Raw genomic sequence first — 25,728 nt, forward strand, 5'->3', positions numbered from 1 at the left:
GCAGTAGACAGTACACAGGACATAATGGTCTGCAGTAGACAGTACACAGGACATAATGGTCTGCAGTAGACAGTACACAGGACATAATGGTCTGCAGTAGACAGTACACAGGACATAATGGTCTGCAGTAGACAGTACACAGGACATAATGGTCTGCAGTAGACAGTACACAGGACATAATGGTCTGCAGTAGACAGTACACAGGACATAATGGTCTGCAGTGACAGTACACAGGACATAATGGTCTGCAGTAGACAGTACACAGGACATAATGGTCTGCAGTAGACAGTACACAGGACATAATGGTCTGCAGTAGACAGTACACAGGACATAATGGTCTGCAGTAGACAGTACACAGGACATAATGGTCTGCAGTAGACAGTACACAGGACATAATGGTCTGCAGTAGACAGTACACAGGACATAATGGTCTGCAGTAGACAGTACACAGGACATAATGGTCTGCAGTAGACAGTACACAGGACATAATGGTCTGCAGTAGACAGTACACAGGACATAATGGTCTGCAGTAGACAGTACACAGGACATAATGGTCTGCAGTAGACAGTACACAGGACATAATGGTCTGCAGTAGACAGTACACAGGACATAATGGTCTGCAGTAGACAGTACACAGGACATAATGGTCTGCAGTAGACAGTACACAGGACATAATGGTCTGCAGTAGACAGTACACAGGACATAATGGTCTGCAGTAGACAGTACACAGGACATAATGGTCTGCAGTAGACAGTACACAGGACATAATGGTCTGCAGTAGACAGTACACAGGACATAATGGTCTGCAGTAGACAGTACACAGGACATAATGGTCTGCAGTAGACAGTACACAGGACATAATGGTCTGCAGTAGACAGTACACAGGACATAATGGTCTGCAGTAGACAGTACACAGGACATAATGGTCTGCAGTAGACAGTACACAGGACATAATGGTCTGCAGTAGACAGTACACAGGACATAATGGTCTGCAGTAGACAGTACACAGAGGATGACAGTGATTTCCTCAAGGCATGAAGTGTCAGCTCTTAGGAACGAAAATAAATGTACATTACTGTGGAATTTTATTGCAACTTAGAAGTCATAGAGGGTTTGCACCATGAGATGTTCTGGTACATACTTGCAGACTTTGGGAGTGCTCCTGCAGTAGATTCTGAAGCAGAGGTTCAAATGAAAAGCGCAGCCACTGGGCCACACACATGCAGTACAGTATAGACATGTACATACTGCAGCAGACTGAGAAAAGCTCAGCTCAGTAACAGGACACTCGCTGGGGCTCCACGGCTCCATACTGATAAATAGCTGTGAAAAATAACATTCCAAAACGCTGCAATATGCGGTAATATGGAATGTTTGTGTTCGTGGGCACCATGCCAATGTTAATATAGACCCCCAGGATAGGTCCATTAGGCACCTGACCTGTGGAATAGCACAAGCCAGCACTCATAAGGCCCTCATCCCAGACACCTGGAGGCAAGTAATAATTTGGTGCCCCCCTCTGATACTCCTGATGGGGGGGAAAACCACACAATGTGGTGGCTCTGAGGACTGAGTTTAAGTCAAAATACTGTAAGATTGCCACTGTGTTGGGACTACAAATCACAAAATGCCCAGTCTACTGCCGACTGCATCACATGTCGGGAAGTTGCTCCACCAAAGATCTGCCCCCCAGACTCAGTCTTTGGTGCCCCAGGCCCCCGCCTCCTGTGCCCTCTTAGCCGCAGCTCTGTTTGATGCAACCTTGTTGACATTCAGCTCCTGGGAGATCTGCAGCCGTGATTATCCTCAGGCCAGCCACTCAGGACTCTGCTGTGGCTAGGGCTGATGCCAGGGAGGAGTGGTACAGGAAGTTGTCAGTGAGGGGATGTGCCGGGTATGCTGCACAGGTCCGAGCAGCTAGGGCTGCCGCCAGGGAGGTGTGAGGCAGAGAGTTGTGGGTGAGGGGGCGCCGGACATGTCACACTGACATAAGAAGCTGAAGACACCAATGAGTAGGGACAGGCTATAGATAGATGGAGGCGGCAGCTCTCCACTAGTGCATGGTGGCTTCTCATGTGCCAGGAAGAGGTGCCATGTATTGGGCGGCTGTGACAGTACACTCCGGGTACATAGTTACAGTCCTAAGTGGGGTGAATATATTGTGGGCAATGGAGGAGGTGCCCCTTCAATGCTGGAGCACGGCAGCAGGTGCCTCCATTTTCTCCCATAGTTCTGCCCCTGCCTGGGCCGGCCCTAGGCATAGGCAAATGCCAAGCCTAGAGCCAGCTCATCTTGACAGCAGGCAGAACCAGGAAGGGTGGACGGTGTCGGCAGGTCTGCTCTGGCTGCCCTACCATGATCAAAGCTCTCAGCTCAGCTCCGATCGAGTGGCAGCTCATACAGCCAGCAGTAGCAGGGAGCAAAGACAGTGGGGGCAGCAGGCAGTAACAAAAATGGCCACTGGAGGAGGGCTGTTGCGCATTCCCAGACACAGCAGCTTCTCCTATGGGCCATTGCGGAGTCCAACAGGCCGAGCCTGTCTGCAGGGAGACACATAGTGCCGATGTGAGCATAGAGTGAGGATACTACATATCTTGTGTGAATAAGGTTGAACTACTGTGTGGTGTAATTTGAATTTGGAGTACTATTGTGTTGCCATGCCTCTTTTTTTGGGGGGTGGGGGCGCCAATCCTCTTGCTGGCACAGGACACCAAAATGTCTAGTTACAGCTCTGTGGATGAGGAATGCTATGGGTGAGGGGTGTTGCTGGCTGCTGCTGTGATCTGTGCTGTTGGGTGATGGGTGCTGTGCTGGGAGAGGGGTGCTGGGTTAAAGGTGGAACTAGTGGCAGTGGTAGGGGGCAACAGCCAAAATCTCACCTAGAGCATCAAATAGGTGAGGGCCGGCTCTGTCCTGGCTCAGAGAGGACGTTCAGATCAGCCCAGACCAAAGTGCATAGAATGGGCAAGACTACCCATGGTAGAAAGAGGGCTCCAGGTGCATCCGCTTTGTGCCATAAGGGCTGCCCAGATCCTCATGAGAGATGACAACAGGTCAGCAACCAGGTTCGTGCAGGATGCCTGCTCTTGCAATGTAGCATGGCACTATGCATCTACATAGTAATGACCACAATATGTGTTCCTGGGTTCTGGGCCACCAAGGAGGTGCAGCTGAGAGACATTAGCGAGCTTGGAGTCGTGTTACCCAGCAATAATAGGCTAAAATCATGCCGATAAAGCCCTGAGGTTGCAATGCAGTAGGCACCTACCAATAAGATCAAGCTCATGTAAACATGATCTCATTGGCTGCTAAGAGTGCAGACATATCATTGGTTTCATCTGTGTCACATAGCCTAACTGATATGTGCAGGGCCTCCCTCTGCCTCTAGAAAAAAAAATTGTGTTTAAAAATGTAAAAAAAAAAATCCGAAAACAAATAAAAAATTCTAAAATGCATTAGTCTGCGTGTGGATACTAGTGGCATACCGGGAATGGTCCCAGTACACTCTCTGTTCATTTTGGAAAATTAATAAAAAGTATAGAAGTACAAATTTTGATGCACCACCCAAAGTCAATACACATGTAGACTATAAAAAGTCTTTGTTGAACGATAAGTAAAAAACAATTGAGATTTTTTATATATAGAAAGATATATACGCTGCTGTATATACTGGGTAGTCACCCCAGGATGATACTATCAAAAATAAGGGAGTTAAAATTATTAGACTAAAATGATTGGACTAAACGGCACATAAATAACAAATCTATCATTGCACTAATGTTACCATATGTATTGTGCAGGTGAAACAAAATATGCTATAAAAATAATTAAAAAACTGCGAGTAACATTTAATAAATAAAAAAACATTTAATAAGCACGTTGTGCAATATTAAAAAATAGTCAAAAGATACATACAATACATATAAATCAGTCATATGAATAGTAGTTACACCTAGTAATCATGTGTATGGGGTATATATCTATATAATCCACCGGAGGGAAAGACCAGTTCCACAATACTAAATCACTGTATATTAGTGGAATATGGGATTCATATAACATATATACAGTAGTTACCAGTTACCACTCAGTCACTTAGGGTAGAAGTAACAATGTCCAGCAGGGTAATAATAACCTATAGCCTGTGCAGTCCCTTGTCTGTAGTAAACTCCCAAAGATAGTTGGTTCCAGAGTGTCTTATCTTCAGATTATCTGGTTCCTTAACATTATTATTATTATTACCAGTTATTTATATAGCGCACACATATTCTGCAGCGCTGTACAGAGAATATTTGGCCATTCACATCAGTCCCTGCCCCAGTGGAGCTTACACTCTATGGAGCTCATTTACACACACGGACGCTAGGTTGCGCTCTCTCGCAGCCAAAAGGGGCCGGGTATGCAAATTCCCTCTGGTGTAAGGACGCCAGCTATGTCTTAGAGAGTGACGGCGGAGCAAACGCACACCAGTATAAAGACGCCCACTTTTCTTTCTTAACACACGTCATCTCCAGGAAGTGTTTGATTAATCAGAACCATCGAAAGCCATCGGAGCTGCACGCAGTGCTTGAGGTAGACCCTACCCCGCCGCAAGCACTGCGATCACTGCAGGCTGAAATATGAGCAAGTGACGTGTACAATGATGCCTCCATGCTAATTATGCAAACCCATAAAATGCCCAGACACGCCTGGAAAGAATGTGCAGTGAACGGTCCAACAAAAATGAGGAGACCTCTGGCTTGTGAACCACTCCCCCGTTCACAAGCACCTTCCCCTGTTACCACCCATAAACGGCACTGTCACTCAAAGTAGCATCCAGTCTGTGTACTACAAGCGCACGATTCCAGGATGCATTAACTGGTTCGCGCATGTGTATTTTGACGCATGCTCAGACGGGCGACATAGCGTGTGTCCGCGGCTTAGCGAGCGGGTCTGAATCAGCTCCTATATTCCCTACCGCAAGCTCACACGCATACACACTAGGGCTTATTTGTGTTAGGAGCCAATTAACCCATCCGTATATTTTTGTAGTGTGGGAGGAAACTGGAGTACCCGAAGGAAACCCACGCAAGCACATGGAGATTATACAAACTCCACACAGTTAGGGTCATGGGGGGAATTGAACCCATGACCTCAGTACTGTGAGGCAGTAACACTAACCATTACACCTTCTGTGCTGCCCGACATGAGTCATTTCCTGGGAAGAATGTGCAGTGAACGGTCCAACACAAATGAGGAGACCTCTGACGGTCGCCGACGCGTTTCCCTGTCACAGACAGTTTTCTCAAAGCAGTGGTGGATTATATAGATATATACCCCATACACATGATTACTAGGTGTAACTACCATTCATATAAATATACAACGTGCTTATTACATGCTTTTTTTTTTAAAGGTTACTCCCAGGGTTCTCTGTACATTCTGCCTCTGTCTGGAGGTGTTGAAGACCTGTGCAAGAAACAGTATTATCAGTGTGGCTACAGCATTATTTTTTTCTTGTTGGTGGCACTTAGGAACAAAGACAATACTCATCGGTAGGAGTCTGAAGGTGCCGTTTACACAGTAGAAGTGCTGGCAATAAAAAGACAAGTATTTATACATTGCAGCTTATTTAGTGCCTGATATTGTGGATTTGCGGATTTATAGATACACTATGGTAAATTATTTCAAGGAAATGTAAAAGTTGTTGAAGGAGTGGTTACATGGCTTAATTTGTTGCTGGTGGATCAATATGAACAGAGTATGGTCTAATATATTTCTGAAGGAGGTAAATGAATGGGTCTAGTGAATAATTTAAAGGAATGGATGGGTGTTATTGGTTTATACAGCTTAAGTTATTTTAACATTGTATTTGTATTTTAAAAGTGGTTAGTTGATACTATGTTTTATTTATTTGCTCTGTTTCAGATCCAGTTCTGTGGCTACTGTGGTCTGTGTGGCACTCCTATGTATTCTGGGCCATACATCGGGCAGTAGTCGGGGCGTACAGGAGGCAGTTGGGAATGGCCTTAGTTCTGTGGCCACAGTGGTCTGTGTGGCATTCCTATGTATTCTGGGCCATACATCGGGCAGTAGTCAGGGCGTACAGGAGGTAGTTGGGAATGGCCTTAGTTAGATGGCTAGGTGTATGGGGTATGAAACAGGATGATGCGATGCCAATCATTACTAACTTCGCCAAGGACATGATGTATTTAATCCTTGCTGGAGGACATTAGTCAGTGTCTATGGGGCCTATTAAACATCGGAGGCCATATGGCCTCTGATAATGAAGTATTGAACTCGCTTGGAAGGATACTTAAGTATCCAACTCGCAGCGGGGAAGAGCTTACACTGGAGCAATTCATCATTGCTGCTGGGGAGGTAGTGAGGAGGTGGCGGAGTAATCCGCTCGGATCCCTCTTCGCATCCCCGGCACTCCTTCCCATAGGAAGAAGCGGGGATCTGATAACAAGCGCCGTCTGAAGATAGCGCTTGTTCTCGGAAGCAAACTCCGAAAACTTTCAGCTTTCAGAATTTGAAGAATAACAGGGGGGAGATGTACTAAGCTCTGAAAAGTGATAAACTGGAGAGTGATAAACCACCAGCCATGCAGCTCCAAACTGTCATGTTACAGGCTAGCGTTTCCGCATGGTTACCGGGCCAGTTAGTGTTGATGAATATGCCCCTATATCAGCAAACTAAAGGATGATCTATGGCCATGGGTATTATTTCCCAACACCATAGTGGTAGGCTCAGGGAAGGAGGCAAGGAGATGCTGGCAGCACACGACATCTTATAAAACGTGGAAGAGGCCAGGATTGTATTTTTTTTGTGTGTAGTGTCAATAAATGTGTGTTAACAAACAAAAAGTGCCATAAAGCCCCAGCTCTATTGCCAGATTCATTAATAAGATAATTTCTGGGACAAAAGCTCGGGGCAAAGAAATACTATTGCCAGAAAACCAGAAGTGCCAGGGGTGTTGGTGTGGCTGAGCTCTGCTGGGGGCAGGTGATGGTAATGCTTAAAGACACATCCGGGGCCAGCAGACGGTTTAGGCAATAAATCGTAAAAGAGTTAGGTAAAATTAGATTATAAAAGGGGTTAATATGTAAACTATACAAAAATAAAAGTGTAATCTTCTACCTCTTGATCTCTGCTTGCTCTTCTGTTCTGCGTTACATATTGCACATGCCAGGGAAGGGGCTGGTACGAAAGATACGGTGCTTGCTCCTCTCGAAATAATGAGCTGCCCAACTGTAGAAAGACAAGAGCATCATCAGTGGCACTGCCTATTCAGGATGTGAGTCACTGTAAAAGGTTTCCAGCCTGAGAAGTTACAGTACAAGACATCTTGTTACAATGGGGTATATTTAGTATTTAAATGAGAGCTTTTAGAAGTCGAGATGTTGCCCATGGCAACCAATCAGATTCTAGTTAACATTTAACTAGCACCTTCTAGAACAGGGGTGGCCAACAAGTCAGAGACAAAGAGCCAAAAAATATCTGTAGTCATGTTAAAGAGCCGCTAGCATGCGCTAGCTGTCACAAGGCCACGTCCCATTTTTGTGCGTAAGCCTTTGGCATGACATCCGCAGGAGCATGACCTTGTGTCACACCCCTGTTTTAGTCAAACTAGGGGCGATCCCAGAACATTGAAAATACACAATTAACATAAACCTCCCAATATAATGTTTTCACTGTTGAAGTGAAAGAAAACGCCAGAGCAAAATAGAAAACATTGAAATAGCCACGTTCACATAAAATTCACAGAAACAAGCCAGATCCGCATAAAATACATTTAAAAACCACATCCACATAAATACATATTGAAATCCAGAACCACATAAAATACACTGAAAAAAGCCAGATCCACATAAATGACACTTTGAAATCCAGAACCACATAATATACATTGAAAAAGCAAGATTCACATAATACACACTTCAGCTCCTCCATGTGTCACTCAAGTCCCCTCCCTTGCCATTGCAGCCCCCCCCCATGCCACTGCAGTGGCCCCTTATATGTCACCCCCCCTCCTCCCTTGAGTTATCAGCTCCACTCTGTCCCCATAAGCATGAAAGCAGGCATCATCCCCCCAGCTCGCAGGCTGCCCCCCACTGGCTCTCAGGTAGTAGTGCCCATTATGCTGTGCCCCCTGTACTTGTGCCCCATATGCACTGTCCCCTGTAGCTGTGCCCATTAAGCAATGCTCCCTGTAGTCATACCCCCTAAAGTAGTGCCCCAGTACTAGATCCCCCTCCCCGCCCACACCCCTATGAAGAAACTTACTTGTCTTCATGCTGGCATCGCTCCGCGCCAACAGGTCTCCTGGGTCCTGCCATCGCTGCTGCTGCTGCTGTCTGCTGGATCTAACTGGATCTCACTGCATCACTGGGAACGCTGGCCTCTGAAGCGATTAGAGGCTTCTTTAGTCTCGCTTCAGAGACCACCGTTCTCAGTACCAGTGGGGGACTGCCGAGCTGGGAGCCGCAAGGGAAACAGAAAGAGCCACATGTGGCTCGAGAGCCGCGGGTTGGCCACCCCTATTCTAGAAGATAATCGCTAGAATCTGATTAGTTGCTATGGGCAACATTTCCACTTTTAAAAACGCTTCAAATGCTCACTTTAGTCAATTTACCTCAATGTAACATGCACTTCAGGGACACGCCCATAACACTCCCATAGGACGTACTCTCTCTATGCGTCTGTTTAACCACCTCCCAGTCACCGCCAAGGCAGACATGTCTTATAAAGTGCATCTTAATCGCAACGGCACCTATGTGTGTACGCTCTGTGTAACGCATGCGCCATATGGGTTTTCTGGGACTATCGCACACGCGCAGTAGCAAGAAATCACTCAGCTCTGTCAGCATTGCGTGCGGCTCTGAATCCGGCTCTATATGTCTCCTGTTACTCTGACTATTAGGGATATATTTACTAAAGGGAGAGTTTTTAGAAGTGGAGATGTTGCCCATAGCAACCAATCAGATTCTACTTATCATTTATCTAGCACCTTCTAGAAGATAATAGCTTGAATCTGATTGGTAGCTATGGGCAACATCTCCACTTCTATAGAAACACACTTTTGTAAAAATACCCCTTAGTCTAAAATTGGGGTCAGTTTGCCCTTTCAATCTGTTTGCCTGTCCTATCTGTGAGTCTGTCTTAACTATGAGTCTGTCCTATCTGTCAGTGGGTGGGATGTAACAAGAATCACATTTTGAATGCGATGCATCCCACCACTGATCACATGCACAGCAGCAGATATTAAAGCCGTATACATGACTAGATATACAAGGTACAGCTCTCCCGATAAGAACTGCCCCTTGTGCATAGAGGCCTTCCAGGTTTATGACCCGGGATACCTTCTGCGCATGCGTGGTCGTCGGCCTGTATGAGCTGTGGGGAACAATGGGAGGGATTCTATTGGACCCCTCTCGGGGAACTCTCCGGTAAGAAGCCCATAGGCTTCTATTGGGCAACGCCGTCTATAGCTGGAGTTGCCTATTGGGAACAAGCTCCTGAATGATATGTGGATTATGTGTAAATTGTATTTAATAACTAATATTAGATGTGCTTGTAAATACAGTATGTACGTTTACCGTATTGAACATCTCAAACACACTAGGTAACCATGAAAACGTGAAGCAAAGCATTTTACTTGCAATAGAAATGTATTTGCCAGTGGCATCAACTACATGGTGGACACAGCAAGAACCCTCATCTCTATGGTAAATGTATCTTGCCGCATACCTACTGAAACGGGTTGGGTATAAAATCCCGGCTGTCATGACGCCGCTGGTCAGATCACGACACCCATTTTTCGAACCCCTATCCTAACCCTCCTTCCCGGAGCCTAAACCTAACCTCCCCCTCCCCGCACCCTAATCCTAACCCTAACCCCGCTACCTAACCTCCCACTAACATTCCGATATTTACTTTCGGGACGCCGGCGGTCGGGATTTCGGGGCGCCGGTATTCAGACCGTTGGTGTCCCGCATGCCGGGATGCCGACTATGTCCCACTGAAACACATACTGATGCAGCTACAGTAACTACACTGCTGGTAAAATGTTATTTTATTGTGTGAAAACAACATTTTACATATTTTGATATACTATTAATAATAATATTGATCTTATAGATAAGACTGTGAACAAGAAAGACTTATGTAAAGCAATGTACCTACATGAGTGTCTCTTGTAAGCTTATTGCAGCAGTTTTGCATTGCTTTAAACAAAACCAGTTTGCGCCACTGGGGCTATGGAGCTTTGTGGCGATGGGCGAATGGATGGCGAAAGCAGCAATATATGATCAGAAATCTGTGGCTGAACATTGAATTCATTTGGAATGAAAGTGTACTATGCAGTTGTATTCATACTGCTGTCTTATATGCAGATTTTAAAATACATAGGCTAATTTAATCAGCGGCAGCGTTATGCCAAACAAAACGCCATGTTCGGTTGCACACATTTGCCTATTATGGTAGGCTGAACATCGCTAGTTTTCTGTAACAACACATTGTGGCCAGGTCACTAATTAAACTGCTCCTATATTATGACTAATCTGCATACTGAAAGCTAATCTTTGTGAATACATGTTTTAGTCTAATCAACTGATGTTTAAAATTTAGTGGTGTCTACCTCATTAGAAGATGTAATAGAGTTGACTTGGGGGCGGGGGGTGGGGTCAGTGCACAAATTGGCGCTATTTGCTGACGATTTATAAGCTATAATGTCGCATACAGTGGTCTCCCTCCCAAATTTAAGCAGTGACTTTCACAGATTTATTATCCACTTTAACTTCAGGATTCATTTTCCCAAATCCACTGAGGAACTTGGAGTTGTGTACAAGAAACTGGGGTGTTGGACAGAGACACCTGGATCAGTAGATGGTTTGAAACTGGACGGTTTAATATAATTTCTGCTTACACAGTTGAAGTAAAAGAAGATTGTAATATAAGGTGACATACTAGAGTCCACTGGGGAGAGATAATGCAACTAGAAGATGCTGAATAAGGCTGTAGGGAAAAGTCTCTGATAATCGTTGAACCTGGAAAAGGAACTGTGGGCTTGGAACTTGAAATAAACTTGAACTTGATCTCCGGACTGGAGTATTGTGGACTGAACTGGAGAACTTGGATTTGACTCCGGACTGGAGTGCTGCGGACTGAACTGGAGAACTTGGATTTGACTCCGGACTGGAGTACTGCGGACTGAACAGGAGAACTTGGATTTGACTCCGGACTGGAGTACTGTGGACTGAACTGGAAAACTTGGATTTGACTCCGGACTGGAGTACTGTGGACTGAACTGGAGAACTTGGAGTAGCTTGATTATGCTGGGAAGCATAGATTTCACACAGGGAGCTCAGGAACATAGGTCACGCTGCAGCAATGGACATTGTTGCGCTGGCAACCAGCATGTGTTACAGGAAGGTCTTTTATACCATCAGGCTGAAGCGGATTGGCTGAAGCAAGTGGAGACTGCTGCTGACTGGATGCACGAGTATCACCTGACCTGGCCCAAGATGGCTGTGCCCATGTTCCAGAAATCTTGTATGCTTGCGCTCCATGCGTGCATGGATCTGTGGCAGAGGGACACAGGCAACAGCGGCGATGCTGCAGACGATTAAGTGGAAATCACGTGGGCAGCAATTCGGCTGCACCGCGGACCGCGATGGCAGATGCATAGGAAGATGCAGGGGTCTTAGGCGGAGGTCTCTAGCATGATTTGTGACAGTACCCCCCTTTTAAAAGTGGACTCTGGACACTTCCTTGGTTTGTGAGGAAATTTGGAATGGAAGCTTTTAATAAGATGAGGAGCATGAGCATTGGTAGCAAAAATCCACGTCCTCTCTTCTGGACCATAGCTCTTCCAATCAATGAGATATTGGAGTCGACCGTAACGACAGTGGGAATCCAGGATCTTTTGGACTTCGAATTCTTGTCCACTTTGAGTATGGACACAAGGAGACTTGGGAAGCACTCTCTGGAATCTATTCAAGATCAACGGTTTTAAGAGTGACACATGGAAGGAATTAGGAATTCGTAGAACAGAAGGTAATTTCAATTTGGCAGCCACAGGATTGATCATTCTTTCTACAGGAAACGGACAAATAAATCGCGAAGCAAACTTCATGGATGGAATCTGAAGTCTGAGGTTCTGAGTAGACAACCATACTCTGTCACCAGATTGGAACTTTGGAGTGGCCAGTCTCTTTCGATCTGCAAATTTTTTGTAGCGCACAGAAGCTTTCAGCAGCGAAGAATGCACCTTTCCCCAGATAGCTGTGAGATGTTGAAACGTATCTTTAACAGCTGGTACATCAATAAGGGGTAGTAATGGAAATCAAGGCAAATGAGGATGACTACCGTATACAGTATAGAATGGTGTATTCTCAGTGGAGGAGTGGTAACAATCATTATGGGCAAACTCAGCCCACGGCAGAAGCTCCAGCCAATCGTCTTGAGAAGATGAAATAAACAAGCAAAGAAACTGTTCAAGATCTTGGTTCACCCTCTCCGTTTGCCCATTAGTCTGAGGATGATAGGCCGTGGAATACTTGAGTTTCACGTGAAGGGCTGAGCATAGGGATCTCCAGAATTTTGCCACAAACTGGACTCCTCTGTCAGAGATAATTTATTGGGGAAGGCCGTGTAAACGGAAGATCTCTTTAGTAAAGAGTTGTGCAAGCTGAGATGCAGATGGCAGACCTGTCAGGGGAACGAAGCGAGCCATTTTGGAGAACCTGTCAATGATGACCCAGATGGTATTGTGACCCTGAGATGGTGGCACTTCCTTGATAAAGTCCATGGATAAATGGGACCAAGGCTGTTCAGGAACAGCCAACGGATGCAGCAGACCAGGAGACGTCCGTCTGGAAATCTTGTGTTGGGCACATTTAATACAGGAAGCAATGAAGTCTTGTACGTCCGCTTTTAGGGTAGGCCACCAATAGGACCGCTGAATAAACTTGACAGTCTTCTCCACACCAGTGTGTCCAGAAAATCGAGAAGCATGTGCCCAATGGAATAATTTCTTACCTAGATCTGGTGCAACAAAAGTTTTTCCCCGAGGAGGGTCAGGAGTGAGCTTAGTAGAAGCAAATTACATAGGTTCTAGAATTGGAGGAGAAGATTCTTGGACTTGATCTTGTTCTGAGTTCAAAGAGCGAGATAAGGCATCAGCCTTAGCATTCTGAGGACCAGGACGATAGGAAAGTTTAAAATCAAAGCGAGAGAAAAACAGCGCCCATCTGGCCTGTCTGGGATTCAAATAGCGAGCTGTTTGCAATTAGATCAAATTCTTATGACCGGTGAAGATTAAAATGGGGTACTGAGCCCCTTCCAGTAGATAACGCCACTCTTCTAGGGCTAGCTTGATCGAGAGAAGCTCTTGGTCTCCGATAAAGTAATTTCTCTCTGCAGGTAGGACTCTTCGGGAGAAGAAACAACAGGGGTGTAACTTCCCATCATTGAATCGTTGGGAGAGAATAGCTCCTACCCCCTCCGTAGAGGCATCTACTTCCAGAATGAAGGGGCAAGTCAAATTGGGTTGTTTCAACACGGGTGCTGAGATGAAGGCTCGCTTCAAGTGATGGAAGGCAGAGGTAGCTTCTGGAGACCATATACTGGGGTTCGCGCCTTTCTGGGTAAGAACTGTAATAGGAGCAACCAGGGAAGAGAACCCCTTGACAAACTTGTGATAGTAGTTCGCGAAGCCTAAGAATCGCTGAAAGGACTTTAACGTAGTAGGCAATGACCAGTCAAGAATAGCCTGTAATTTCTGTGGATCCATTTGAAGTCCAGTTCCAGAAATTATATATCCAAGGAATGGACTGCACGGAGTCTCAAACATACACTTCTCTAGTTTGCAAAAAAGTAGATTTCTTCTTAACCGAAGAAGGACTTCTTTAACTTGAGAGCGATGCAACTGGAGATCTTGAGAGATTAAAATGTTGTCTAGATAGACTACGACTGACTTGTAGAGAAGGTCTCTGAAAATCTCGTTGACATGCTGGAAGACGGCCGGCGCATTACTGAGGCCGAAGGGCATGACCAAATATTCATAGTGCCCGTCCCTGGTGTTAAATGCTGTCTTCCATTCGTCACCATCACGTAAACGGATCAGATTATATGCTCCCCTTAGATCGAGCTTGGTAAAGATGGAGGCACCCTTCACTCTATCGAAGAGTTCTGTTATAAGGGCGAGCGCATACTGATTCTTGACGGTAATATTGTTGAGTCCACAGTAGTCGATGCAGCGGCGAAGACCACCGTCTTTTTTCTTCACAAATAAGAACCCTGCTCTGGCTGGCAAGGTGGAAGGACATATAAACCCTTTCTCCAGGTTTTCTTTGATATACTCAGGCATGGCTTGAGTCTTGGGCAGGGGGTAGGTTTGTCCATGCAGTGGAGTCTTTCCTGGAACTACGTCGATGGGACAGTCCCATTCACGATGAGGAGGGAGAGTGTCAGCACCCTGCTTGCTGAACACATCACAAAAATCTTAGTAGACTTCGGGGAGACCTTCTAGAGGTTTCACAAGAGATTTTCGTAGGGGAACTACTTGAGGAAGACAAATCTGAAAACAAAATGGACTCCAGGCAGTAATCTGTAAGGAAGCCTAATCAATACAAGGATTATGTCTTTGAAGCCACGGAATGCCCCAAATTAATTCGTGAGAGGCTTTAGGAATCACAAGATAAGACAAATGGAGCGCCCCAACTCTGAGCTTCAAAGATTGGGTGCGATGCATAATTCTTCCATCGGCAATTCGAATACCATCTATAGCCATTAAGGACACTGGATGTGGCAGCCGTTCAGTGGTTATGTGATGTCTGTGAACAAAGTCCGCAGTGAGGAAATTCCCGGCAGCTCCTGAGTCCAGCAGAGCAGGATCATTTAATTAGACTTGGTTCACCTCCAACAAAGCAATGAGGGTAGGATCAGTTTTCTCATGTGATTCCATGGATACTCCTAACTTAACCCCTCTATCATAGGAGAGGGCATTACCTGGATGGGAAGGACAAGACTTGAGATAATGCTGCAGAGAAGTGTAGTATAAACAGAGATTTGATAGACATCTTCTCTGACGTTCTTCAGTAGACACCCGGGAGCGATTCACTTGCATGGGTTCATCAGGAGGAGGAGAAGAAGAAGTAACATGTGGAACAGGACGACCCTTGGCTCGGTCGAACCGACTTCTCTCTATAACTCGCTCTCTGTGTCGCAAGTCGACTTTATTACATAGGGAAATCAGACATCCAATGAAGTGGGCAACTTACGGGAAGCTAGATCGTCTTTGATTCTCTCAGACAATCCATTCCAAAAGGCTGCTGTTAAAGAGACTTCATTCCAGCTTAGCTCTGAGGCTAGAGTACAGAATAATATCACATATTGGCTGACCGTCTTGCTGCCTTGACAAAGACATAAAACATCATTGGAGGCAGAGGTCGTTCTACCAGGTTCATCAAACATTTTTTGAAAGGTTGAAACGAACTCAGTGTAGTTGGAGAGAACCGGGTCAGCCTTCTCCCAGAGCAGAGAAACCCAGTCCAGGGCTTGACTGGTTAATAATGAAATTATATATGCCACTCGAGTTTTGGTAGTGGGAAAGTTTGCTGCTTGCAATGCAAAGTGGATCTCGCACTGGTTTAGAAAACCTCAGCAAAAATTTGGATTCCCATCGAATCTGCTAGGAGGAAAAAGCTGAAGACGGGGTACTGGAGGTGGTGGATGCAGGAACAGGATTATTGGACTGGAGGTCCATCCTAGAGATCCCAGAGAGAAGAACTTGAGTATTATCCAAACGAGTAGATACATCTTTAATGTATTGCATCAACTGCACCTGAGCAGACTCCTGTCTTCCCAGGCGATTCAACACATCCTGGATGGATACAGATCCAGGGCTCTGAGTACCAGACGGGTCCATGTGGCCAGTACAAACTGTCACGGACTGAGGAACTTGGAGTTGTGTACCTGAGCTGGGGTGTTGGACAGAGACACCTGGATCAGTAGATGGTTTGAAACTGGACGATTTAATATAATTTCTGCTCACACAGTTGAAGTAAAAGAAGATTGTAATATAAGGTGAAATACTAGAGTCCTCTGGGCAGAGATAATGCAACTAGAAGATGCTGAATAAGGCTGTAGGGAAAAGTCTCTGATAATCGTTGAACCTGGAAAAGGAACTGTGGACTTGGAACTTGAAATAAACTTGAACTTGATCTCCGGACTGGAGTATTGTGGACTGAACTGGAGAACTTGGAGTAGCTTGGTTATGCTGGGAAGCATGGGTTTCACATAGGGAGCTCAGGAACATAGGTCACGCTGCAGCAATGGACATTGTTGCACTGGCAACCAGCATGTGTTACAGGAAGGTCTTTTATACCATCAGGCTGAAGCGGATTGGCTGAAGCAAGTGGAGACTGCTGCTGACTGGATGCACGAGTATCACCTGACCTGGCCCAAGATGGCTGCACCCATGTTCCAGAAATTTTGTATGCTGGCGCGTTGTGCGCGCATGGATCTGTGGCAGAGGGACACATGCAACAGCGGGGATGCTGCAGACTATTCTCAAGTGGAGTCCCAGCATCGGAAATCATGCGGGCAGCAAGTCGGCGGCACCGCGGACCGCGATGGCACAGATGCATAGGAAGATGCAGGGGTCTGAAGCGGAGGTCTCTAGCACAGTTTGTGACAGTCCCCATATAGTATCCACCCTTCAATAATCCTCCCCCTACACTTGGCACCCCTCCCACATTAAGTGTCTTATTGTTATTCCTAACCAAACTGAGGATTTATTTAAATTGAACTTTCTCCTCATCCTACAGATGGTTAACGTGAATTTCGGGAGTGGAGGGTGTTGAAGGTGTCCTGGTTGGGAAGGATTAAACATTATTAAAATGAATACCCTGCTGAATGTACTGTATCTCCTTCAAACTATCCCGATCCATATTCACCAGAGTTTCTTTAAGGAATTCAGTGGCGTTTGTGTGGGGAGGTCATGGTCCAAGTTTGAGAATGGAGGTTCTATGCTGATGCAAATCTTGTGGTGGTCTCCAGTTACCCGGCTTTCTACAATATCACAACTACGCAAATCACTTGTCCCGAATTGTTACCTGGTCAAACGTGTCTTCTACCAAGCAGTGGGTTCAAATTGAGAGTACCTCACTTCATGTCCCTGCAGAAACTCTGCCTTGTTCCCCTGTCCTCGCACACACCTCTCCATCCTAACGTGGAACTGATCAGGCTTTTGTCTTGTATATCATTGTTAATTTCCCCCCCCCATCTCTCTAATGCATAACTCACAGTATCCCCCAGCCTCTCCGAATGGGTGTTTTGCTTAATGGAATTGAGAGGGTCCATTGCGAGTCAATTAGCTGATGGTTCGGAGTACGTTAAGTCCCTTTGTTGTCTTACAGGAACATTTGAACTTGCCCAGCTCAGTGTTTTGGTCTTATGCCCAAATTAGGCACTGCAATAATTCTGTATCCAGGTCTTCCCCCTTGCGTCACTCTCTGACCTCTTTTGCATTATGGTGTTCCTCAAACTCCCATTCACCATTTGGTCTCCTCGGTCTATCAATTGCTCGATTTAACCCTGCCTGTCTTTTTTTTTAAACAAAGTAAAAAATGCAATAATGAATGCGCAATAACAATAGGGTGCAGCTGAGGTGCAAAAGAAAGTACACACCCAAGTAGTACTCAATAAAGACAAAACAGAAAATGAAGAAACTATTGCATCTCTATAGCGCTCCCTATCGGACAAATTCACATGGAGATAAAGCACCCTGTGTATATACCACACAAAATAGGATATAATCACCTAAAGAGACATATGAGAGTCCCCAATGTTGGAACTACTACGGTAACTTTTCACTCCTTTAGATCTTGATGCATCGATCCAATATGGACATACATATACAGGAGAAAAAAGAATATAATGGTGTAGTAGTCCTTTGAAAATTAAAAGGTTTAATAGTGGTAACACTTACAAACATAGAAGAAATAAAAGCATGTCATTGTATCTCCCAAGGCATATAGCAGGTCCGTGAGTCTTGAAAGCCAGATGGTAGACCGATTAGGTCTCCGGATACCCAGTCTGGATAGGCAAAAGACAACCACGGTCCTCCAATTATTTGGGACAGCAGAAAAAAACGATCTCCAGGAGGGCTGCTTAACGCGTTTCCGACCTAATGGTCCTTCATCAGAAGCATAGCCCTTGGATGTGAAGCAAACCTAATATATACCTACACTAATACAACACACCTGCTAACTCAACAGCCGCTAATCAGTAAGTCCCGCTCTCTGCGCATGCGCACAGCTGGTCACGTGAACTGTCACGTTCCACCTGCGTCACGCTGCCGCTACGTTCCAAAAGTCCGGAAGTTCATCCATAACGCGGAAGCTCATCTCCCCCCACGTGTTACCAAACATCACGCTGCCGCTGCGTTCCAAAATACGGAAGTTCCTTTCACTCCATAGCGCGGATCCAAAGGATTGATGTATCCGCGTTCCACGGTGGGTTTCCATGGAAACAAACGGGGAAAACCTATGTCCTTATTCCACAACAAATCTCCATGGAAACCAAACGCAAACATAATATTATCTTCTTGGCAATGTATGTTGCGTTAGATGTTAAAATTCCTCAAATCGAAATCCAAATATGCGGCACATACAACAAAAAAATATTAAAAGATTAAAAGATAAAATCCATATAATATAAAATTCTACATATATGTGAAAGTGCTTATCATGCAGGAAAGTGTCTAATGTGCATAAAGTGCAGAAGAAACTGAAACCATTAACCCAGAAAACATTTAATCTCAAATTCTCCATTTAAGCCCTTAGGTACAAGGGTGCCTAATTTATGGATCCACTTCATTTCACTTTGAGACAAACGCCTCTCTATATCTCTCGTTTTCCACCTAGGTAAAATTTGTTGAATACCTACAAAATCTATTAGACCACATTCCTTGGAATCATGGAATTTTTTTAAATGGGCAGAGACGGAGTGTGTTTCTAGGCCTTTACGTATGTTATACACGTGTTCAGCCATTCTTGTTTTTAAACACCTACTTGTTTTCCCCACATACAGGAGACCACATGCACACTCCAGTACATAAATAACATTTCTCGAGTGGCATGTGATAAAATCCCTAATGGGGAAAATACCTTTCTTTGTTTTTAATTCTATAGTTTTGCGGTTTTCTGATTTTACACTCCTCCACATTAAGCAACTTCCACAACGTTGAAACCCTTTTTGTTCTCACACTATTTATTTTATCCTCATCAATGCTACTTTTGACAAGTTTATCTCTGAGTGCAGGTGCTTTTCTATAAATAAAAACTGGTTTTATTGGTAATACGTCACCAATAATTGTATCCTGTTTAAGAAGATTCCAGTGATTATTAAAAATCTTTTCTATCTCTTTAAAAGCCACATTATAACGACTAATGAATGCCCATTGGAACTTATCATCCCTACTGGGGGTTTGAGGAGGTCCTGTCTCCGGGGGGGGGGGTGCCTAACTGTAACCTCCTCCGGGGGCACCTAACCCCAACTCCCCCCTTCCCCTAGCCTAACTCTCCCGGGGGGGTGCCTAACACTAAGCCCCCCCGGGAGCCCCTAATCTAACCCAACCCCCCACAGCTGTCCGCGCCCGGCTTACCTTCGATCGGTATGGAGGGTGTCGGGCTCCCGGCATAAGTAAAATGACAGGCATTGGGATTTCGATGCCTGTCATTAGACCTTTGCTGGGATTAGACAATCGGGATGCTGATGGTCGGCATTTGGACCGTCGGCATCCCAACTGCCACCCGTCTACCGGACCCTACGAGGGGAACTTGTGCCAGCTGAACCACTTCATAATCGGGGAGTTAGCTGAGGAGGAGTAAGGACATCTCAAAGTCTCCATCAGGAAGCTATAGTTAATTTTGGACTTAATCAACGTAAGGGGGAGAGATTTATTTGTTTGCAGAACTGAGCAATAGCTTCTTTAGGAGTAATAAGAACATGGCTTGAGTACAGTGGTAGGGGACGACTGTAGGCCAGTAACCTTCAAAATGAAAACTTCTACCTCCAACCAAAGGGGGCGTATGATAGGGCACGTACAAAAAAAACATGGAAAATCTCTCCTACTTGACCACATGCACGCCAACACAATCTAGATTGACTATAGGTTTTCTCCATCTCCAGAAAACTATGTGGTTCAGATATCCCCACTGATTATTAATTTTGGCTCTGCAATTTCACATATCTCCCTATCTCTAAATACAAGAAATCTCTTAAGTATCTGAACAATGTGGCTTAGATAGTGTTCACCCACACTGGAAATCACCACATGCCTCACCCTTCCAGGAGTGGCTCCAACTCTGAATTTATCTCCACATGGTTGTATTGAGTAGACTTCAAGGATTCCCAGGATTATCACTCTTTGATGGCCAATGTATAAGCATCCTCCCCTTCCCCTTTCTTCACATTCCTTCCTTCGTCTTCTCTGCTTCTGTTCACTTCATCGGATGGTCGTTTTATATTATGGTGGGTTATAAAAAAAAAATCTCCTTGTTCTTCTTTTTCTCTCCTATGTTAAAATTGTACCTGTTGTTCCAGTTATTGCCTATGACTATACTTTTTTGGTAATTTTTTTTCTTGTGTACTCAATAAAAATAAGAGTGCAAAAAAAAGGCATAATACTGTGGACAATCTAGGGTCTATGAGCCCCATTTTGGATAGTTTTTTTTTTCTTATAGTGTAAAGGGGCACCCTCACATCTCAGACAGCAGAATGGTTACATCTACCCTTGTATACTGATTTTTTTTTTTCTGTACAGTGTGTCTTACTGCAGCATAATACAATGTGACTTACTGTGTACCCTGAAATATACAGTATGTTTCCTGTCAAGTAAAAAATAAAAAATCTGAGCATCTAATTGGTTGTGATGCAATTTCTGAATTACATTGTTCAATAAGACTATACCCCTCCCCCAATTGTCCAGATATTCACGTGACAGTCTTGGTTAGCATGAAGATAAAAGGGTAGTGTTTCAACCAAAAGTGGTCATGTCTGACGAATTGGGGTGGTGTTGGGGTAGATAGTTTGGATTTATCAGGTATGAGACCCCCCCCCCCCCCCGTGGCTGCCAGAAAGGGACGTGGCCTTGCGGGAATCGCTATTGCATCATTCCAGGAGCGTGACGCTGGGCTGTCCCCGGACGCTAGTGCCTGCACTGTCGGCTTCTCCTCTGTGACAGGAGCCGAGTGCTGCAGGGGAATGTCACACTGCAGCACCTGGTTCCCGTCACTGAGAAGAGGCTAGAATTATGGCATCACCTCTGAGGGTGGCACCCGGGTAAGGCCCGCACCCCCCACACTCCCATAGTGACGCCACTGCATAAATACGATTTAGCAAATTGGTAGACTTGGTACAAAGAGGGCACCTGACAACAGATGATGCGGAGATGAGCTCAAAAACTGATACATGATGAAAACCTGCAAGCCTGACTGCCCAATGCCTTTCCTTACCCTAGCCAAGCATTCTGAGATTCAAGATGTTCTATGGTTTTTGTTTGATTGAGAGCAGAGTATCTTATGGATATAAAGGGTTAACCATAAAGGATAATGGCAGACGGTCTTTTATTTATTAATAATTGTGACAGAGGCCCATTACCGAGTTAAATGTCTGCCAGCATAGTAAATCCTGCTCTAGACATCTTTAATGGTCCTATTGATAACATCATTTGTTAAAGCAGTATCATTTTAAGCCCTGGAAGTAAAGCTTTTGACTGTATCTAGTAGAACAGATTTATTGTCGTACAACAAGCTGGAATGAAGGATTACTGCCCTCTCAAGGACATGACAATCCTAGGCCATTTTAAACCATTAGTGAGACCCCAAATTTGGATAACTTGCAGTTCAGTCTAAAAAATAAGGTATGCAACATCACTAAAAGGCACATTAAAACCTATTTAATATAGAGCTTCATAATTAAATAAATATATACATTTTCACTTTGATTTTTACAATTTTAAGCAGATTTTCTTTTGCGGGTAAATCACATTGTAAATCTTGAATGATAGCATGTTAAGCATTTTTTTTCTTTTCCAATAGATTTTTATTGAATTTTTCAAAAAGAAAACACATATACAATAAATCACAATAGAATGGAAATAAAATAAAATAAACTACAAAAATCAGGGGGCAATGGTGTACAACAAAAGAAAAGAAAAACAGAAGGGATAGAGGGGGGGGTGCTATAATACACAATAATAAACATTACCATATATAATGTTACAACCAAAAAAAAAAAAAAAATAATGTGAATTCGTTAATATAGAAATCAGACAGATAATTTATAATCAGGGCATATCCCTAAGTAGAAGGTCCACACCCTCACCTTCAGTTACATATTCATGCCACTTAAACCATTGCATCATTGGTGCGGAGGTGGACGTGGAGTAAGCAACTTCTGCTGTTTCCATCAGAAGTGCGGATTGTACCTTATGAATAATCTTATAGATAGTAGGTAGGGTAGATGATTTCCATAATTGTGCTATTGCTGTCTTAGCTGCTATTAAAATATGTCCCATTATATAGCAGTCACTTTTGGACAAACTTGAAGGGTAGATGTGTAGTAGTGCTAAAGAGGGGGATGGCTGTATACTCACTTTCAAGACCTTGGAAATCAAGTCAAATATAGCTTGCCACAAAGCTATAAGATGAGAACAACTACAGAAAATTTGGAATATGTCTCCGACATTCACATTGCATCTCCAGCAATATTTTGATTGCATTGGCCATATTACATGCAGTTTGGCTGGGGTAAAGTATAACCTATGAAGTATTTTATAATGTAACTCCAAATGATTATAACATCTGGACATTTTGTGGGCAGTGGTTTAAATAGATTCCCATTGATGGAGAGTATATAACTCCTGAAGGTCTGACTCCCACTGATCTTGGGACTTGGATTTGACTGGGGGGCTAGCCTCAAGGCACATGGTATACCAAAAACCTATAGAGCCCTTGGAGTTTCCTTTTTTCAATTTAGCCAAAAAATCTGGTGGGGGTAGTTCCAGAGGACCGCTCACTTTAATAGCACTAACCACCCAATGTTGAAAACGGAGATAGGTAAATAATTCTCCAGTTGGTAACTGAAATTGAGATTGTATTTGGGCAAACGGAATGAGTGAGGTAGGGCTCGAGATGTCTGCAATAGATTCTATACCTCGGGAACAACTCACTTTTACCAATAGATCAGGGATCAAACGGGAAATAGCGGCTAAAGATAAAGTTCTAGCCAGTAATTTAATACATTTGCACTTAAGTACAATTTCATCCCACAATTTAAGGGAGTCAATTATTGCTCTAGGGGTATATTTTAGTAATGGGCGCATTTGTTTGGGTGTCCAAATTAGTTCTACTAAGGGGAATTCGTCTAATAATGCCCTTTCTAGGTCAACCCATGTTTTAGTGTTGGGAGGAAGAAACCAATCACTAATTTGGGAAACTAAGCATGCTGACTGATACATAACTAGATCTGGAATTTGTAACCCCCCCGATTCTTAGGTTTAGTCAAGCACTGGTGGGCTAACCGTGGTGTTTTACCCTTCCATATATACGACACAATTCATTTACGAGCCTTGATTAGGTATTGTTTTGGGACCAAAAACGGAATGGTGCGGAATAAGTACATTAGCTTTGGCTGAATCATCAATTTAAATGCCGCGAGGCGGCCCAACCAGGAGGCCTCAAAGCCCAACCAATTGTGTAACAGTTCCGCTATATGTTTAAGGCTTGGATCAAAATTTGTTTTAGCAAAGTCTTCTAGACTATTTGGTATATTAATACCTAGGTAGAGGAGATAGTCTGATTTCCATTTGTAACTATATTGGGCTTTTAAACGGGACGAAACCAGATCAGAAATGTTAATAGGCAGAACCTCGGTCTTGGTGGTGTTGAGCTTATACAGAGAAGCTGCACTAAATTTGTCTAGTAGGTCATGAAAGGTAGGCAATGAAGAAACCAAAAGAATATTGTCTGCAAACAGACATAATTTGTGTGAATTCATGCCTACTTCCACTCCAGGAAATGAAGGAGAATTTCTAATTGCTGAAGCAAGTGGTTCGATAGCTAATATGTACATCAGAGGGGAAAGGGGGCATCCCTGTCTTGTACCATTCCTAATGTTGAACGGTGATGATAAAAGCCATTGCTATAAACCCTAGGTGTAGGGTTGCTGTATAGAGCCTTGATAGACTGCAACGCAACCCCCCGAAAACCAAAACACAATAGTGATTCCTAGAGAAACTGCCAATGAAGCCGATCAAACACCTTCTCAGTGTCTAGAGATAGAAGAATGAACTTCTTGCGTCGCCTCAACATCAATTCTGCCAGATCAAAGACTCTGCATGTGTTGTCTGATGCCTGTCTGCCACCGATGAAGCCCACCTGGTCCGGATGGATCAAATGGGGAATTAAAGGGGATAAACGTGTGGCTAACATTTTGGCGTAAATATTAATATTGGAATTAAGTAAGGCTATTGGGTAGAAGTTCGGGCAAGTAGTGGGAGGTGTTCCTGGTTTAGGTAAAGTAATAATTTGAGCTTCCAGCATTTCTGATGGAAAACTACCCTGACTCGAAACAAAATTAAATAAAGTAAGGGGGAGATAGAGCTTGCAAAATACTTATAGAATGAGTTGGTAAACCCATCTGGACCAGGGGACTTCCTCGTGGGCAGTGTTTTAATAACAGTCAAAGTTTCTTGTTCAGTCCAAGGAGTGTTTAAAGCGTCCAAGGCCTCCTCTCCTAACTGGGGAAGATTAAGTTTATGTAGAAACGAAGAAATAGAAGCATCAGATGGCTGTGCCATAGTACTGTCAGTATGAAGGTTATATAAGCCGGCATAATATTTAGCGAAGGCATTGGCGATCTCAGCTGGGTTAAGTAATTTATTTTTATTGGGTGTGATAAGATATTCAATTGTATTTCTGGCCTGACGTTTACGCAATTTACGTTGCTAGGAACTTGCCTGCCTTATTCCCTGAATTATAGAATTTTTGTTGAAGTTTAGTTACAGCAGATTTCATACGAGCTAAAAATAGCTTCTGAAGCTGGTTTCGGATAGAGACCAACTCCCTTTTGAGGAGGCGAGAAGGACGGGCTCTATTTAGAGACTCAACCTGTGCCAAGAGCAATTCTAATTCAGATTGTCTAAGCGAATATTGTCTCTTAAGATGAGAGCTTGTTTGAATGACCACTCCTCTAAGAGCAGCTTTGAGGGCACACCAGTGTGTTCGGATGGAAGTATCTTGTGTGTTATTAGTTGCCAGATATGATTCCAAGGTGTCCGCTAGAGGTTTAGCAACTTCCAGGCAAGAGAATAAATGCTCAGGTAGGCGCCAAGGTCTGGGTGGGGTTCTAGTATTATGTTCATCCCAAGTCCATGTTACAGAAGCATGGTCAGACCATACAATGGGAATGATTTTAGATTGGCGAGTATGTTGAAGCGAATGTTTATCCAGTAAGATCAGATCAATACGAGAGTATGTATTGTGTACATGTGAGAAAAATGTATAGTCTTTCACAGTTGGAGAACTAATCCGCCACACGTCATATAAATCGAATTCCGTCATGAGTTTCCGCAATAAAGCTGATGTATCAGTATTGCCACCACTCACTCCAGCAGTATGAGGTGATGACTTATCTAACCAAACATCAGGGACTAAATTAAAATGACCCACGCCT

The 25,728-nt window shown here is 44.1% G+C and overlaps 1 protein-coding gene across 1 annotated transcript in view; it reads right to left on the bottom strand.

Moving 5' to 3' along the window:
- The window catches only part of LOC148477918 (uncharacterized), a 72,389-nt gene that overhangs the window by 32,875 nt on the left and 13,786 nt on the right, over nt 1-25,728 (bottom strand). Inside the window, exon 2 of the mRNA XM_088456005.1 lies at nt 7,123-7,233. Within this exon, the coding sequence (XP_088312131.1) occupies nt 7,123-7,233 (111 nt within the window). The remainder of the gene's footprint in view (nt 1-7,122; nt 7,234-25,728) is intronic.

Source organism: Taudactylus pleione, unplaced genomic scaffold (assembly GCF_031769625.1).
Source record: "Taudactylus pleione unplaced genomic scaffold, aTauple2 ptg000683l, whole genome shotgun sequence".
Classification (NCBI taxonomy): domain Eukaryota; kingdom Metazoa; phylum Chordata; class Amphibia; order Anura; family Myobatrachidae; genus Taudactylus; species Taudactylus pleione.